The following is a 19620-nucleotide window of genomic DNA, read 5'->3' as shown; positions in this document are numbered from 1 at the left end:
AATGCTAAGCCAACAAAGCAAGACTTAAGCATTTGACATTAATGGATGGGAAATTCAGAGAATTAAAAGCAACTTCTATCTATGCCTCCTTTAATACTAAGAAAGAAAACTGATGGTCTTTAGCATGTATAGGTCCAAATGAAACCTGATGGCTTTGATCAATAAAATAGAAACAAAATTATAAACCAATTTCCTTCCCAAAGACCTGGAAAACACCACCAAAATTAAGACTCTCTGTGGTATGCCATTAAAACTTTGTGTCTAGACAAACTGATTGTTTCAAAAACTTTAATCAGAAATGTTCTTGGCCAATGTTATTGAAAAATAAATTTTCAAGGACAAATTAGTGTTTAGATGAAGTAAGTTATAATATATGAAATGTTTAAGCACTTATTAATTGAGGTAACTTTAGGTTGATTTATTTTCAGAGTCATCAAGGCTGCTCACAGAAAGTTGGAATTTGCATAATATTTGCATTTGTCTACTTGCCTGTCAGTCACTCACAACCATAGGATCATAGGGCAAGAACTGCTGAAGTTTAGATTATGGGAAGAATTCTTATCGGAATACCTCGTCATATCGGTAGACTTTGAAAGTAGTGTAAATAGCAATTTTAGTGAAAGTTAAAACTCAGTTTTGGAAGGGATGAAAATAACCACATCATGACTCCCATCTGCCACCACCCCACTTCCAAAACAGCTGTTGGGAGGCCACAGCTTCCATCTTTAGAAAGGCAAACAAAACATGAACAACTTCCTGTTGTGCCCCGGCAAAAAAATCTGACTAACCTGAATAAGAGTTTGATTCTAGGACACAGGGAGGGGTAAGATAAAAGACTTTATCTTTTCTTTTGTGATGTTTTTGTACATTTATTACTTTAGTAGAATTTCGTGATAAAAATGTTTGGAAATATAGTAAAGCACAATGAAAGAAAAAATAACTCATAAGCCCATCACTCAGAGATAACCTCCATTAATATTTTGATACAATTATTGATTTCTTCTAAAAGAGTGTATTCCAGACCACAGTTTAGACAATCTGATGGTTAAGGCATTCGCTAAATAAATATATTTTTCTCTTCTTATCATTATGATCTGTGTTTTTCTGCTTTTCCTTCTCATGATGGTGATAAATCTATCAGTACTGAGTGCTATATTTTGCCCAAAATAATTCAATGGCCCCGGGCAGGGGAGCTATGCATTGGGTGACCTCTCCAAGCTTTCAAACCTATCTGATAACCCATTCTTGAAGAAAAAACTCACAGTACAGAAGTTTCTCGATTGCTGTGTGTCTGGAAGTGCAACTCGTTAACCTTGCTTTCCTCTTCTCTATGTTCCTTCTCTTCTCTTTCCTCTTCCCCTTGTTCGTCAATTTCTATTCTTCTCTGTTTCAGCAAAACAATATCTGTCAAGGTAATTGATGATGAGGAGTATGAGAAAAACAAGACCTTCTTCCTTGAGATTGGAGAGCCCCGCCTGGTGGAGATGAGTGAGAAGAAAGGTGGGGGAGCTGCTCCAGGGCTGAGCCCAACAGCTTCTGCTGGCCTGTGCCACCCCTGGAAGCCTGCACTCTTCAGAACATGACTTACAGCGCACACATCCCTCCACTTATGTAACAGGGCATAGACCTTGCGCTGCGCCACGGTGGGCAGACCTGTAGTGACATTGGCCAATTTTGGCCACTCCGTGCATTAAAGTCTGAGAGATTAATTTTCAGTGCAGTCGATTAAACTTCCATTTCTGGAAAAGTTGGTTCAGATACCATGCAATGCCAAAATGATGCTGACTTTAATTTATGTATCTTCCTAATTTGGGATACCTACCAAGTACTAACCAAAGCAGGAAGAATTTGCGCAAGTGGTGAATTAGCAATGAAAACTTAATGGGGGCCAGTCGAGAGTACATATGATGCCCTTTTACATACTTCAGGAGGTCCATGTGCTGCCAGTTTTCCCTCCATAACATCACAGTAACATTCAGCTTGGTGGACACCAAGAGCATGAGCGTGTGACTCCAACCATTTGTTTTGCCTTTGTCTTGTGTTCCCACAGGAAGATCATTACCATTAGAATATTTGACCATGAGGAATATGAGAAAGAGTGCAGTTTCTCCCTTGTGCTTGAGGAACCAAAATGGATAAGAAGAGGAATGAAAGGTGTGAGAGTATACAAAGACATACCAGCGAGAAATTGTACTCTTCTCTCTCCGTGTCTCCCTACTCTCACACTTAACTCTCTCCTCTTCCTCAGCTTCTAAGTACTATACTTCATTGCCTTTGAAGCTTTAGCCTTTTCATTTCCCTCCCCTAACTCACAAGTGCACCAAGCAATGCCCATTCCCTTTAGCAAATGCCAACTAACCTTGACTGCAACCAGATTTAATAATACTGGGAAGATATTTCATAATTCAGAAATGATGCTATCAAAGAATGTGTTTAGTTTTTTATTCCTCGGAGTTCATTCTAAAATGTTGCTCCAATTATTAAATCTTCCCTAAAATGTTAGTGATAAAGACTGCTTAATACCTTTTCAAGCATATATCAGTAAAGTTGGAAGGAAAAAATAATCTACTTAATACTAATTAGCAGTAGTAGATGAGTCTAATGGCAACTAATAAAGAATTTCAAAAATATTCAATAATTAGGCTTCTTTAGAGAACCCAGTTTTAAAAAAAACTTAATAAGAATAAAAATCCTTAACAAGTAGTTATCAATATTCTCATTTTGGTATGATGTTTTTCATATCATCAAACATGGCATTTAAAAGGTACTATAAATGCAAAATGATAGCCGTTATCAATTTTCTTTAGTCAGAAGAACATGATCCTTCAGTAAGAATGTAACCCTTACTGAAGGTCTATCCAGTTTATGCTCCAAAATCTTTTGATTCTTATAGAATTAATAAATTTTTAACACACACAATGAAAAGAAAAAATAAAACCAGCATCCTCATAACTAGATTTTGTTAATTTATGCTTATACTTTCAGAAAATATTAGAAGAAAGAAACCAATTTTCCTTCCTATCTTTAATTTCATGTCTATTTTATGTGGCCTATATTTATTTATTAAGAAGAACAGGAATTTTTATCATCTTTACAGATGATTTTTCTTCCAAATTATTACTACAACTTCCTATAATTATTTTCTAATATGGCCATTTTAAAAGGAATCCTGTTTATATATGTAAAATGAGCATACCACATGTTAATAGCATTTACTAAGTGCATACCAACAATTGGTGAAAGCAATATAAGAGATGATGACATGAACCACTTTGAATGAAATTTATACTTTTATATGTAGGGTGGAAAAATAAAATATATAGTACAAATTCCAATAGATCCAATATTTGGGAGAATTTAATCTCACATTTATGAGAACTCATTGGCCTCAGAATCTATCAGAGGATTTAAAAAAGTGTGTGTCCCTGACTTAATCATTTTCAAAATGGCAACAAGAGCCTTTAGAGTGACGGAGAAAGGAGCACTGGGGACCCATTTTAATGCAGCCTATTTAATATGCTCCATAGATAGCAGACAGAAGGAAAAGAGACCAGAAAATTGCACTGATTTCTCAGAAAGATGGGATCAAAATGTCTCATTAACATACAGAAAAAAGCACTTACTTCTAAATTTATTCCTCTTAACTCAAGGAAGAGCATCTTGGATACAGCTCTTTCACTTGTCGTTTCAGTAAAGTATGCCATCGTGTAACAATAAATTAAAATTCCTTAATAGCGCTATCCAGTTTCATACCCACCAAGTGGATTCTTGTCACTATAAGTAAATTACTGACTCATTTTGGAAAGTATTCTTTAATGTTGCTATCATTAGAAAGAAAACTAGGCCGAAAAAAGTAATTGTAACATTCCCATCTACAACTCACGAAGTAATTTATTGGATACATTTAGCCAGGTTGCTTTTACTAAAGTGCTACAGACAGTCTGGGTTTAAAGCACATAAACTGAGAGACAAATTATATACATCCTCCCAGTCCCCCCCCCCCTGTCAGTTTCGTGGAAGTATATGTTCACTAGAAGGATTCTGGTTATCTGATAATGTGCAGAAATCACAGATGAGGACACAAATAAGCATTCATTCCTGGAACTATGAAACTTTAAGGACTTAAAAACCATAAGAAATACTTGGTGGCCAAAAGATCATACAACTAGAACAGTCAGAAAGAGAGAGAGCTATACCTTGGGCCAAAGTCCCCTTCCCGCAGAGCAGCCAAAATAGACTTAATTCCCCAGGATATTTCACCAGATCTCATTGAATAAAATACACAATATCTAAGATCCTGGGTGATTTAAGATTTCCATATTTTGGATCTACTTAATTTAGATATTTAAAATGGAAGACTCACTCAAATCGAGTAGAAAATTAATTTCATACAATGTTTCTACTAATAAACCACATTGTATCTACTGGTAAACTAGATATGTACACTATGTATAAACATACGTAGTAGAAATGTCTTATTAAATATAAAGAAATGATATATAAGTTTACATATATGTAAGTTTACATACATATATACAAATATATGTATGTATTCAATCACACACAATTGAAGAAATAACTGTTGGGATTTTTTATTCTGAAATATTCCCAATGCCACATTTCCTTGGGGTGCACCAAATTTTTTAGCAGTGCCTCCCTACTGCTCTAATCAGATCTGCCTGGATTTCTTTCTGCTGATATTCCTCTTACTTTCATTATTCATTTGGTCTCTTATTCTGTGTTTGTCTTTGTCTGTTTCCTTCACAGCCCTGTTATTGAATGAGCTTGGTAAGCATTTCATTTCTTGCATTTCCTTTCCATTTTTCTAGGTTATTTTCCATTTCTGTCAGATGATATAATATAGCTCTCTGACTTTTATTTCTATTGATTTGCAAGCAAGATTGTTGTTGAGGGCCATTGCCCTCATTTTTTTTAAGGTCAAATAGTTTATATTACATTTTTAACTTAGTATATAACCTTTTAAGAAATCAGTGATTTCTTAAGTATGCACAAGAATTGTTTGTGCACTAAATCCCATAATCTTGAAAGAATGATTAGTGATGCTGTCATGAATGGATGCTTTCCTATTCTTCTTAATTGTAAATCTAATTTGGCGAGCTTTTGTACTGTGGGTGGGTGTCTGATGTCACTGGTATTTGTTATTTAGAGTGTAAGTTAAATTGTAACAATTATTTGTTTTCTCTTTTTTAGGTGGCTTCACAATAACAGGTATGAATTTTTAAAGTCTAATGCTAATTTTATTTTTACTCTCCTCACCATATGTTATTTCATTTTAAAAAATAATTTCTCATTTTTATTTGCTTTTAATGAAGGAAAATACCTGTATGGTAAGACTTTTTTTAAAAATGTGTCTCTGTTTTTCCCCAAATATCCCCCTAAAAACTCAAACCAAACAAACATATAATCTGCATTAACATTTAACGGCAGCAGTGGTGTGCTCTTGCTGGTTTTACACATTTAACATTTTACAAGTTAACAACATGTGTGTTGTGTTTATTGATAAGCAATTCATATGGTGAAACTGTAATTGTTCACATTTTAACACTGGTTAATTTACAAATGTTCATGTAGCACTAGTGATCCTCAATGCTCCAAAGAGTACCAGAGTAAATAAGGCACAGTTGCTGGCCTCAAAAAAACATAGGAGCTGACATCCAAAACTTCTGTGTGGCCCAAGCATAGGGTCCTAGTAATAGATAATGCCATGTTGGGAGAGGGCAGAGCAGTCCCTTCCCCTCATCCCACCATACCTGTCCAAGCTGCTCTTTTGGGGACTTAGGTTTTCATATTAATAACATGGTAATGAGTAATATTTCTGCCACTCGAAGTTATTACAGTATGCTCTATAAAAACTCAAAATGCCAATAAAGTAGTTTAAAACTCTTAAGTTCAGAATGATACTCAGCCTGTGTTGATTCCATTATTTAGCACAACTCTAAAGATATTGTCTTGTGTACAAAAGGAAGATACTTCCTTACAGTACTCTCTGTCTGTAAATGTCTCCTCACGCCTTTCAGAGTCATCTATGCAGATTTAGAGAGGGAAATAAATATTTAAGCAGTAGCTCCAATTTGTCTGAAGCTGCAGGTTGAAGATGTCTCCAATGGCCTACCTGGCATTTTCCAATAGATTGTGCAAATATCAAAATTTTCCAATATATTGTACAGATATCAAAATTTGAAATCTGAGATCCAAACAAAAATATTTACAAGAAAAAATTTCCAAAATTTCTAATAATGAAAACACCATGGCAGGAATTGGGGCTAACTTAAACCGCTGTTAGTGTAAACTCATGAGCAAGTAGTTTCAACATGATTTTGTCCAAGTAGAATTTTCTAAATATGAGCAATTTCACATCGGTTGTTGCTATCTACTGCTGCTCTCTAGACATGGAACCTAATGACAAAATGATTAGTAGACTCTCAGAGACACATAATTAAAAAAGATAAAATTGTTAAACAAGACAAGTCCTCACATTGGATTTTTAAAATCTGACATATTTGATATATCTCCTCATATCTCCCCAATTCTGTACCATGGAAGGTTATTTTTTAATATGAGTGCAGAAATTTACATTTTTTAAAAAAACTTTTGTCTTCTTTTTTTCATTCCATCATTTTAACTCATTGAAGTCTTCTTATAAATATTCTGATTCTGTCACCTAAGTATCAATTAGTTATCCTTGGGAAATTTGAGGAAGGTTGAAACTTAGCAAGCCAGCCTTCATGACTCATTGAAGTCATTATTATTTTAAAATCAACCATTGTAGAAATAGTATGCTATCTAGTCCTATGCAGCCTGACAATGAAAAATATTTGGTTATAGAATGACCTGTTAAGATGCATTGATGGGTTTGGATATCTTTCTATTTTCCTTATCATTGAATATGTCCAGAATTTGTTTTTAGGCCCTTCCTTCTATGTCACTTGAATTATCTTCCCTTTTAGTACCTCAGGTAATAGAACCTTAGTTTTCTTTTCTCAGAAATTCTTCATATCAATTTCTATAATATATGTCCAGAAATGTCCAACATTTCCTACTTTGACTATACGTCTTGCATTAAAGATGACACAATCACTTCTTCTAAAGGTTTCTGTCATTTCATGTAGTGCGTTAAGTTCTTCCTTATGGCTGAAACTTTAATCTGAAATAGCAGTTTTTCTATTGTTGCCACCTCTGCCCAAGACTTGAAATTGATACAGTTAGAAACAAGAGAATGGTCCAGAACTCTCTGGAAATTTCTACATTGGCCTGTCCATTTCTCCTTTCCAAGAAGCTGTTTCACTTTACTTGACCCTTCTCCTGAAACAGGCTAGAATGCCCAGAATCCACCCTCTACTGATGCCCCTGACGAAAGTTCTAAAACTTAGGTCTGCAGAGTGAAAAGCAGCTTTAAGCCCTAACGAGCTTCTCTTTGAAGTCAGTTTGAGGCTTGGAAATCAAAGCTTTGAGACGTAGGGACAGCAGAGAATTAATCTACCCCTTGGACTTTGCCTGTAGCTTTTATTTACATGTACTTGTGCAGCTGAGTGTGAAAATCTAAATTTGAAGCAGGATATATAGAAATTGAAAAGCCATTTGATCCACAGTCTAATGCCAGTATTTCAGAGTCTCATTAGCAATGGACATTAAGTTCTAAAAGTGCTTTCAGAATTTGCAAATTGTTATTGGTTGTTCCTAGACCTTGCCTCACTGAATGGCCCTTTGGACCTATGATCTTATTTCCCCTTGACCTTCCAGTCATATGACATGATAACGCCCTATATATTACAGCTCATTAGAGTTTGTAAAGTATTTCTTATTCATTAAATCATTTTATTACAAACCTTATGGAGTAAGACTTTATTGGCCTTAGTTAGATGGGGAGGAGATGAAGGTTCAAAGAATTAATCAGTCTAACCCAGGTCACCCATCCAAGGACTCAGAGCCACACCTTCTGTTTTTAAGTCCAAGGCCATATGATAATGGTTCTACCCCCAGCACTGTTCTGTTTCTTCCCTTTCTAACCCCTTTATTTTTACCTGCATAATGAAATTATACACTGAGTCCCTTTTCAGTCCAAAGCCCAGATATGTCTCATAAATGCCATTGTTGTGGATTCCAGCCAAATGAAAATTAAGGGGGATCCTTAAAGAAAGAAAATAAAACATGTAAATACCATTATTTTGGCTGGTATGGTGACTCATGCCTGTAAACCCAGCAAATTGAGAGGCCAAGGTGAAGGATCACTTGAGGCCAGGAGTTCACGACCAGCTGGGTAACATAGTGAGAACCTCAACTCTACAAAAAAATAAAATATTTTGGAGGCCAGGCTACAGTTAGCTTTGATCACACCACTCTATTCCACCCTGGGTGAGGAGTGAGACCCTGACTGTAAAAAAAGTAAAATAAAATAAATGGATATTTTAATAAATTAAGTATTCTACCTCAATATGGAGAGGAAACAATATGTTTCACACCCAAAATTTCTAAGACATGCAGCTATGGAATTCCCTAATTAATTAAAATTATATAGCAGTCAATATACCTCTTTAATATTACTCTTCCAATTATATTCTGTTCATCATGCAATAGACTTAATAAGGCCCATGGCTTTGTAAGAAATCCAAACTATAACAATTCTGAGAGCTGCAAACATAGAAGAACAAAGCCCCTTCAAGTTCAACTTCAGTTTACAATTGGGGAAACTGAGACTCAGAGAAGAGGAAGGCCTTGTCCAAGTTTACACATACAGAAAAGTTGGCACTGAGTCCCAAGTCTCATGATTCCCAGGCCAGGATGAGTAGCTCTTGGTAGAAGCAAGTGAAGCTGGAAGTCCATTGAACTGGCAGTTCAGTGAAACCCTAGGCCTAGTTTATCCAGTTGTGATGATGGCTTACCCTTGCAAAACCTGCACTTTGTATGTAGTATTCTCCCCTTCAGACTGCCCAGGAAATAAATGTAGTAAGCATCTTCCCAGCTGTTATGTTATTTGACCCTCAAACAAACCTATGACATAGAACATATTCTATAATCCTCATTTTACATATGGAAAAACTGGAGAAATAGCCTACTCAAGGCTATAATCTTGGCATTAATAGGCTTCAAAACCAGGACACCTGTCACTACACCAAGTGCTTTCTATTCCATGATGCCTCTGGAAGCAATGACTTAAAGGGCCTGGATACTCCATTTCAGACACCTGAAGGAATCTGGCTGTACCTCCTACCATAAGATGTGTGGTTCATTAACATAGTCTGGTTTGGCTCATGGAACACCTGCCGCATCTCTTGGTCCCTTCTTCAACCTATGTAGGGGTGACCTATGACCACTTAATCCCCAAACTAACATTGCTTGCTATGTGTGCATCTGGGTGTGATGTTTAGTTTACTAATCCCACAAAGCTCTGATACCAAACCAGTGCAATCCATTCTGCTGATTTTCTTCCTGTCCTTTTGCTAGGCCAACCTGTCTTCAGGAAAGTTCACGCTAGAGAACATCCGATTCCCTCTACTATAATCACCTTTGCAGGTACTCGTTTCATCACGGCCCTTGAAAATCACAGCCTTCAAGTGTTCTTTAGCTGTTAGAGACATTACAGGCATACATTTTAGCTCTGTCGCCTCTAAAATATTGCTAAATAACGCTGTGGCTTCTCTGCCAGCTGGGGGTGCAGTGGATTGCAGCACAGCACGACCACGTCAGGGCGGAACAGGAGGCATTGTGGAGGGAGGGGGTTGCATGGACTTAAAGAGAAACTTGATCCAGTGGCTTCCCCCTCTCAAGTTTCAATACATACCAAATTTCTTGCAAATGTGTCTCCTCACCCAAGAGTTTTTCATCCCAAATATAATGAAGTTTCTTTAAAAGCTGAGCTGTATTTCTTCCCAGAGCCTGCCTGACCTGCCTCCAGGCAACATGATATTAACCAGATATGCACAGGTGATAGTACATCTCTGGGGTTTCTCCATGGGGGAATTAAAGGAACATTGATAGGGTGACTAGAAGATTACACAGCTATCCCAGATCTAGTGTAGGTCTAGAGCCTGCTGTCATCTGATGGGTTTCTGGATGAGGAGAGGGATGTTTGCTCTTTAATCCTAACTCGCCCACCCCTGGCCATGGCAGTAAAAGACACTCTGCCTGACCCAGTAGGAGTTTCCTCAACCTCACATCCCACACCCCTGTTCAATAATCATGAAACCCTGCCTATAGAGTTGTTCCAGAATGTTCCTTATGGAAATAAAAGCACCAGTTTCCTTAGGCTCCAATCAGAGAGGCCATCCAGGTGCAGCGGTCTCTGCTTTCAGACCTGTCAGCACAATTCTGAGTGAAGGATTAAAAGAATCTTGAGCAAATTATCCCACAGCTGGCCATGTACCCTTTTCCAAAATCTGCATGGTTCGTTGGGATTAAAAATTGTGACCACATTAAAGAACACCAACAGTAGTTTCTCAGGTACAGATCTCAATAACAAGATCGCCCCTGTGGGTTGTGTTGTTTTCTAATAGGGATTCCCACTCTCAGACCTTCATCTCTCACACTGAGGCCACTTTAAAATGCAGCTTGAACCAGAATGCATTAGAAGCAGCTTTTTCACATTTCTATTTTTCCCAGACTCCAGGTACCTGTTAGCTTTTATCATTTGTTGCTGTTTGTAAAATCAATTACTCAGGAGAAGAGCGATTCCCCACTAGGGATTTTATTGCAGGATTGTTTTATGTCCTGTCAATATTGATTTTAACAGTGGCTGTTAATTATGCATTTGATCTTTAAATTGTTTTGGTTGGTTAAGACTATGATGTTATGTAATTTATTTTTAACTTCTCAATAAAATATGGTGAGTTTTAAAAGTATTCATATATACGCACATAGAGAGAGAGAGAAAATTGAGAAACAAAACTAAAACAACAGCATGTTGTCACTCTGCAAAAGTAAGGAAATAAAACTGACCTCAACCATAGTAAAATGACCTACATTTGATGCAATGCTCACAGTGAAAAGGAAACAAACATAGTAAATCATGAAAATTTTAAAAATGCTCTTAAGCCATTTCCCTATTCAGTAAAAGGTATCTAAAGAGAGGACAGTTTAAAAAATAAAATAGATTCAGCTCTCATTTTTGCCAGTGTCAAAAATCTAGACCATAAATGCTAATTTGTCAGGATTATTGTAGAGCAATAATAGGATCTGTCCTTCTATCATCTCTCAGTCACATATAAGTGCACGATACTTATGAAGTAAAAATAGCCCTGCCCCTTTTATGACTGTGCCATTGTACTGACTTCTCTCAGCCTGGAATCCACTTACTCACCCCACTACCTCCTGGCCATTCTTGCCACCACCTTCATCTGGTGAGCTTCTGTTCATTCTTCGAGGCCAATTTCAAATAGCTGCTCATTCCTGAAGCCTTCCCTGACTCACTCAGGCAGAGTGAGTTGTTGTTCCCCCAACCCTGGTCCCTCAGTCCTTGGCATGTTGTACTAGAAGTTGTTCATCTAAATGCCTCTTCCCATTAGAACGTGAGTTCCTGCTGGAAGGCAGAGGGTGGCAGGAGAGGTCTGTGGCTCTGCTAACGTGGTGTAGACATGTGCTCAATAAAAAAATGATCCTTTTTTATAGATAGAGCAAATAAGAGGATTTGCTAACAATGAGTTGAAGAGTCACACGACAAATACAAGCACATACTGTTACATTCCATACCTTGTAACAGGTCCTAAGAGATACCAGGGTAGTTCCAAGTGCAAGGAGACATACTATTCTATTAATACCTCAGCAACTTTACATGCTGGACATTAGTATGTCAAGGTAATTTATTAAAAATAAAAAACAGTATATGAAAGTATCCATATTCAATACACGTAATAAATATTAAGGAATTAATTTAAGGTTAAAGTGATAGTTGCTAAATCCCTAATCATCAACCAGGAGATATTTCATGTAAGAAGAGGTAAGGTTTTGAAAGATAAGTAGAATTTACTCAGATGTTGATAGCAAAGCTTTTCCAGGTGGATAGACAATGGGATAAAAGTGTGGTATTAAGACATCCAACTCAGTTTGGAGCAAGAGTATAGCGTGCGATAGAAATAAGGTACCTCACTTTTATTTAGGTTAGTATAAAATCTATTAAGACAGTATTTCCTTAATTGTTGTCATTCACATACCTCCTTTACAATTTTTGCTTTGGTTGCATACCAACTACATTATTCACTTAATTTAATTTTTTTAATTGCCTTATGTTTTTTACTCATTAAATTTATTTTTAAAAGAAAACCTTAAGTCACTAGCATAAGGAAAACCAGTACCATCTGTCATAAATAGAAAGTATGATTTATTAGGTCATTAAATATGAAATGTCCAATTTCAAATCAAAAGTTTATAAAAATAAACTTCTTATATTTCAAATAAGAGGCAGTACAATTAAAGTATGCACCTAAACTATTGACACAGTTTTGCTATCTTAATGGTAGCTTGTTTACACAAGCAATGAAAAAGCCTGGAGAGCGAGTGGCAATGGAATTGGGAAAGGCATTTTTCACAGCTTGTCAAGAATTGAATATTTTTCCTTACAAGAAGTGGTCCAAAACCTGGAAGAAGTGATAGTCAGTTGGTGCAGGGTCTGGTGAACATGGTGGATGACAGAGAGTTTCCAAGTCCAGCCTCTATAGTTTGAGCAGCGTTGTTTGTGTGACATGTGGTCAAGTGTTATCTTGCAAGAGGATTGACCTGTCTCTATTGATCAATCTCGCTGCTTACTGGCCAGCATCCTAATCATTTCATCTGGTGGTTGCAATAAACATTGCAATAGACATCCACTGTAACCAATTGACCAGGTTTCATGAAGCTGTAGCAGATAATACCAGCGCTGGACCACCAGACAGACACCATGAGCTTTTTTTTGGATGAATATTCGGTTTTGGACTGTGCTTCAGCACTTCATCTTTATCCAGTCATTTTGCGGAACCCTTGCGATTGTCAAAAAGGAGGCCATTTTTCATCAAATGTAACAATATAGTGTGGAAATGGTTCTCCTTTATGTCGTGACAGCAAGGAAAGGCAAGCTTCGAGATGGTTTCTCTTCTGATGCTCCTTTAACTCATGCAGAACCCCTCTATCCAGCTTCTTGTTGATTTGTGTCAGATGGTCCAATATTGTTGGAATAGTAATGTCAAAACTTGCTGCTAATTCATGCCTAGGCTGAGATGGATCCTCTTCCACTACAGCTTTCAGCTCATCATTACCCACCTTGGTCTAACATCACCCACATGGCTCATTTTCAAGATTAAAATCACCAGAATGGAACTTCTCAAACCGTCGACATTCATTAGCCACATTCTTCCCAAACACCTTGTTGATATTTCAAGCTGTCTATGCTGCATTGGTTCCACGACAGAACTCATATTTGAAAATAACATGAATTTTTGACTTATCCATCATTTCACAAAAATTGCTCTAAAAACCTTTGAAAGATAATAACAGCCAAAGTATGTTTTTGAAAGGATGAGGATGTGCCTTCACATTACAGATAAAACAAGAAGTGTCAAAGTGGTATGTCAGAGATAGCAACTGTCAAACTTAGTACTTAAGGAAAACAGACATTTCATACTTAATAACCTTAATAAAAAATTTTTAATGGAAAAAATGCTATTAAATTCCAGCTAGATCCTGACAAGTGCTCTATGCCTGAGAATTATATTCTCTCTCTTAAAATAGTAGAAACCCAAATATTAAGAACTAGGTAAAGATATAATAGCACCAAATTAAACATTTCTTCATGATCAGAACTTAAGGATTATTGGAAAAGAACCTTTTTATTTACTGTATGACTTAATTTCATTTATTACCATTTCCATTTATTTAATACCATGTTCCAAACCAATTTCATTTTGTAAAATGCTTGCACTTAAACAATGCTAGCACATCACCTTTCTTTCATAATTTATCTATTTTTTTCTAACTAAATTGCCTTGAATCCCATTAAAAGCAACTTATTGTTTATAAGTAAACTACAGAAAAGAGGGCCATAATAAAGATTCTCTGCCCATGGCTTTACAATTCAAATAGATATCCAAGTTATAATATTTCTTTTTCTGGGAAAATAATTCTTAAATGATGCAAGTCTTCAGGACATCCATGGTCAGTCAAAGTTTTGAACAAAGACACCAATATCACCTGCTGCTCTAAAAACTACCAAGAACATTATCATGGGTTCAAGGATCAGAAAACAGTGGTAATCAAACTTTGATTGACACGAGCACTGGATAAATTAGACTTCATGTATCTCAGCCAACAGCCTTGACTAGACACATAATTTCAAAAGGACAAATCTTAAGAGACCTCAACCAGAAATCTTTGCCTTCCTTTGGGTCATAACTTCCCAATCCTACTATTAAAAATATTACCACTTTTACAGTTAAAATTAATCTCCATGTCCCTCTCCTTTGCCTCTGCTAACATTCAGCAGCCTCTGACCTGACCAAAATCACTAAGTCTTCATCTAATTTCTTTGGTGCCCTGTAATCACTGGGGATAGAAAAGCAAATTTTAAAATAGCCTTTTAGGAAGACACTATTAAATGTGTACTAAAGAATTAATCAATATGCTACATTCTGCTTTTTCCTGTTTGGAGTTTTGACACTTAGTATGTAAAATGCTGTCAGTGCCTCTAGCCCATCTGCTCCCTGCCCTCACAGTGAGCAACTGGGCTAGGAACCATTCTCTGCAGCAATTGCTAAAGCAACAAATGGAGCCATCACAGCAGGGTTCCTCAGCAGAGGGGAAGCCATAGGTCTTTGGAGGGAATGGGAGGTGTGGACTTCCAGAAAAGCTGATGTCTCAATGCAAAAGGCAGGAAGCCCAGGCAAGAAGGCCCTCTGTTTTTGGATGTCTCTGCAGTCAACAGACTTCTGTTGCAGCCATTTGTCCGGAAGTCCTAGAGGTGAGGGCATCAGGGCTGAGGTCTTCCCATATCACCCATACTGTTTCCCTGGAGATAATGTCCATTCCACTTGACTCTGAGAGGAAGTAGCCTGTGTTGTTCCAGCATCCTGAGCCTGAAGGACAAGAGTAATTACAGGACTAGTGTTTGTCCTTCTTATGTGCATGGCCTTTTCAGTCTGGGATTTGTCCTAATGACCTTCACACAGAGAGAGCCAACTGTGAGCTTCCCCTCATTAATGGACTCTTGGATCCATTAACATTTTCTCAGCACCCACTAGCCTCTCCTGGAGTGTGAGCCACATGGTGTTTCTGGAAATAATCAGGCCCACATGGGGAGTGAGTATTATGTCCCTAGAGGACTCACCCTGGCCCTCCCTGTTTACTTTAAGATTAACATGGTCAAGGTTTTCCTAACAAATTCAGCTTTGCCCCAGAGAGAGAAAGCGCTAGAGCCCTGACATCTTACACAATTATGCAATGAATGTTTTGCTGCTTAACTTGCAACAGGGGCTTTTGGCAAGTGGGAGGCTAAGATCAGAATTTCATGTTCCCATCTCTGTAGGCCTGGGGTATTTTCTGTTTTTGCTAGAAAATGGAGAGGAGGAGGCCACACTTTCCCATCCTTCAGGGTCCCTCTAGCGCTTTTACTTGTGTTTCCCTTTGGTCCTGTGCTGAAGGAATGTGTGCAAACAGCCAGCTGAGCCAGCGTTACAGGGAGCAGCTGGGTGATTCCCTCAGCACAGACAATGTGCAAGGGAGTCTTTCTCAGTGCTATGCCCCTGTGCATTACTCTTCCTCAACTGCATGAGCCTAGATTGTGGGGCAACATAATCACCTGCTGTCACAGTGATATGCTGCACAATGTGACAAGTGTCTGTCTAATTCTCCCCTCCATCCTCATGATCTCACCCAAGGGACATTTAGTAGGTCATTAGGGCTTCCTTCCTCCTTGGTTTTCTTGTGGTAAGATCCAGGGATTTCCAAATAAAACAGGACATTCCTCACTCTCTTTCACAGATGAGTATGATGACAAGCAGCCGCTGACCAGCAAAGAGGAAGAGGAGAGGCGCATTGCAGAAATGGGGCGCCCCATCCTGGGAGAACACACCAAGTTGGAAGTGATCATTGAAGAATCCTACGAATTCAAGGTATGCTCAACAACGTTGCCCACTGGGGAGGCAGACCCACCTTAGGACCAAAACTGTCATAGTGTTGGCCTGAGCTATAAGATCCATCTGGAAAGAGAGGCAGATGTAATTTCAGGAACTGGCTCATTAATTGTGAGGCCTTTGGAGCCAAATTGGAATTGTAGAGTTAGTAGGGAACAAACGGGTCCTGTAAAGTAAACAGCACCAGAACGAGGGCCTGGCAGGAGGCATCTGTCACTGCACAAGGTCAGAGGTGCCCCAAAGGCAGGTGCTATCTGAGGGGACAGCAAGGAAAATGCAAAGGTGGATTCCAAGAGATTGTTGTGTGTGGAAGAAACCCAGCTCTATTTGAAAAAGCTAATAACTGTCAGAAGCAAAGCATCTACTCTGCTGAAAATTAAGAGGCTTTTATTTTGGAGGAGGGGCTGGTAATCTCTCTCTAGGGAACATCCCATTGACAAGCTGTCGTTTATGTTGTCATCCTCTTCATACCTGAGGATATTTTAGCACAGTCAACATACTGAAGGTATACTGCCTGCAACCAGAGAGTCTATAATTGGGCTGATAAAATTGGATTCCCAATTCTCTAGATAATGAAAGTTATTTTTTCAGAAGTTGAATACATGGGCCTTGGGGTGGAGCTTAAGCCTTTGAAATGAAACTTCCTGTGAATCCTTAGCTTCCCCCTCTGCCCCTACTCTGCCCAGCCCTTCTCACTCACACAGTCCTGACATCTGAGAGACAGTGAGCAGAGCCACACCTCAATTCCGCAGTGGGAAATGAAAAAGTTCATCCCTCTCCTGCTTTCCAGAATTACCAACCCAGAGCACAGCGATGTTTTCCTCACCTGTTTTTCAAAAGCAGACTCTGCTCCTGTTTGAAAAACCGGAATGATGATTCCAAAAGGGAGAACCAGGCCACCAACTTAGAAAACTTCAGTATTTTATCTGGTCTTTTTGTTTTTTAATAGTGGCCTCTTTTCATTTAGTTGGGTCCATTAATTATTTTTTAAATTTACTTCACAAATTGAGGTGTCTGATAGGAGACAGGTGGAAAGCAAAATGTCTTTGCAATTATAGTGGCATTTTTAAAAGATAAAAATGCAATTAAACTTTCCCTTTGAGGCCACTGAGAATCTGTTAACACTTCCTTTGACTCATTCCCATAGACAGAGAGTGCAGGGATAAGCACTGGAACCGAAGCTTTCTAGGGAGATGCTGGCATCAGAACCCACCATTGTATGACATGGAACCCTGGCATGTTACACAGCCATGGCTGCAGCATGCACACGTTCCCTATAATTCCAGAAGTACAGGAATCTCAGACTGTCCATTCCTGTGGACCAGTCTGGCCATCTCTTGTCCAGTGTGTCCAGCCTCACTCTTCCTCTTTTCTTTTGGAGTCACAGGGCCTGGTGTCACCTGCTGCAGCAGAGATTCTATGAGTTGGCATTTCCAAAGCAAGCTTTACCCCCGCCCCACCCTTCCAATGGTTCTCATGGGGAATTGTGTGTTCTTCCTTATGGAATTATCCATAACCTTCCCCTTCCATGCACCCGTGATAGGAAGTGAAATTGTGGTAACTTTGTTTAGAAGTATTGGTTTAGGTAAGGCAGGGCACGCTCTTCCAGGCAGCAAAGCTTTCTTGGATCCAAAGCTCTTTCTGATAACCAGTCCAATGATCTGAACCTTTGGAAGTTCCCTATTTTCTTTACGTAAATCCAGTTGTTTTGGGTACTTACCCCTTAGAATAGCTTCCATAAACTATTTCCTCTCATCTCCTCAAAGATCATCAGTACAATTACCATTAACAGCTAAAGGGTACTTTGGGGGGTTGTTTCTGAAGTGCCCTCAAGTCTCAATTTTGATTTTATATTATTTGTCTAAGAAACTTCTTTTTTAGATCATAGCTGTTTTAAAGAACTTGTTCAAAGCTCCCAAAACTGCTTTAGAGACCCAAACCTGGGTGACACCTTATAATGAATGTCCCACTCTGCTTTGTCCACTATGCTCTCATTTACTATGTTGTGACTGAGGACAACTTTACTCACTCCTATGGCTGAGGGTGAGGTTTTACAATCTCTTGAAAATCTGGAGCAGTGAAGAGCTGATCATTGGCATTTAGGAACCCTCCAGGCAGATACAGACACCAATGTCCGAGTCTAGGTGTCTGAACTTCAGATTCATCCTTATTCACTCCAGGACAAGATTCATATGCAAATTAAGTCCTAGGATTCTTCCTGACTATCACACAGTCCCACAGGATCAACATGAACTAATGTTTAAAATCTACCCTGGGTTTTGCACACATATAAATGTTTAGTTTATCTTAGAAATTTGTTCTTTCGCAGATATTTCTTGAGGAAAGTCTGTGTTGAACTGTTTATCTGTTCAGCTGTTTATCTCCCAGGTGACAGAATTCTCTGCCTTGGCTTCAGCACAAGAGAGAGTTCCCCTTTGGAGAGAGCTGTCCCAAGTTTCCATTACATAAGGGAAAAATTGAGGTCATTTCTTGTTACATACTACACAGCACTTGGAATTTGTGTCAACCAAGATTCTAAGACTGCTTGATGAGATGTAGCTGAGTTGAGAGAGGAAAGACAGATGCGTGTCATGTGCTTCAAGTTATGGTGGCCAAGAACAGTGACTGTGAGAGCTCTTATCAGGGGCACCAGCAGCTCTAGACACAAGGGCTAGAAGCTGAAAGGTCACCACCCTCAGGACATACAATCCAGCCAAGAATAATGTTGCAAATGCAGAGTGAGCCAGTTGGAGATGGGCCCTTTCATGTTTATTATCTTGTCAATGTTTCAAGTCACTTCCAATGGCTTCTCTTGAGCTAACATGGTTGATATTATGATTTGGCTTTGCTTTGGCCTTTCCTACAAGCCCCTCAAATCACAGTTTCCTTACTCCAGTTAGCTGATAACGTACTCTCTCTCAAACTACAGACAATTTAGGTACACTGCATTTATCATGTACAGATTTTAACCTAAGACAAATAATACGTGTTTTCTGCCTCTTTACAATGAGTGGAAATTCGAGGATGCTCTGACAGTAAGTGTGGATGTCTGGTAGACTAGTCGATGTGGTAGTTTCTCTGGGAGGAGCAGCCTCAATGCTGTGGAAATTACCCCTTTTGCCGTAGTTGCCCTGATTTGTGGTAGCGCTTTGGGTGCATCTGCTTACTTAGTATTCTTGTGAATGCTTGGCCGCTCCTGTTGTTACATTAACTGAATTTAGAAAGCTAGAGAGTGCTAATTGTACAAAACAAAGTGCTTTAAAAGTTCTAAAGACAAATAAGGGGTATGCAGCACAGTGCCAGTAAAGCAGGGGAAATTCAGGACAAGGTAAATTGCAGTGTGCCCTATACCCTAAGAAATGACCTTGTCTTGTCTTATCTTGACTATTCTTGTTTGCACCACAAATAGGGTTGTGCAATTCTCTAAGTGGAATTCTCTAACAGCCAGCAGGCTGACCAAACTAGGAGCCAAAGCAAAGTCCATTTATTGATGGTCTTGCAACAAGCCACC

At 38.5% G+C, this 19620-nt stretch overlaps 1 protein-coding gene across 10 annotated transcripts in view; it reads left to right on the top strand.

Moving 5' to 3' along the window:
* Positions 1 to 19620, top strand: part of SLC8A1 (solute carrier family 8 member A1) — a 366483-nt gene that overhangs the window by 303093 nt on the left and 43770 nt on the right. For 5 of the 10 annotated variants that reach the window (XM_076000699.1, XM_012788545.3, XM_012788549.3 and 2 more), the window contains 5 exons: positions 1394 to 1500; positions 4768 to 4788; positions 5212 to 5229; positions 9463 to 9531; positions 15958 to 16088. In XM_076000699.1, coding sequence (XP_075856814.1) covers positions 1394 to 1500; positions 4768 to 4788; positions 5212 to 5229; positions 9463 to 9531; positions 15958 to 16088 — 346 coding nt within the window. Of the gene's footprint in view, positions 1 to 1393; positions 1501 to 2050; positions 2155 to 4767; positions 4789 to 5211; positions 5230 to 9462; positions 9532 to 15957; positions 16089 to 19620 lie in introns of all 10 variants that reach the window. The other 5 variants (XM_012788537.2, XM_076000700.1, XM_076000701.1 and 2 more) reach the window with 5 other exon arrangements.

The sequence above is a fragment of the Microcebus murinus genome, chromosome 3 (genome assembly GCF_040939455.1).
Source record: "Microcebus murinus isolate Inina chromosome 3, M.murinus_Inina_mat1.0, whole genome shotgun sequence".
NCBI classification, from domain to species: domain Eukaryota; kingdom Metazoa; phylum Chordata; class Mammalia; order Primates; family Cheirogaleidae; genus Microcebus; species Microcebus murinus.
This window is presented reverse-complemented; position numbering and strand designations above follow the sequence as displayed.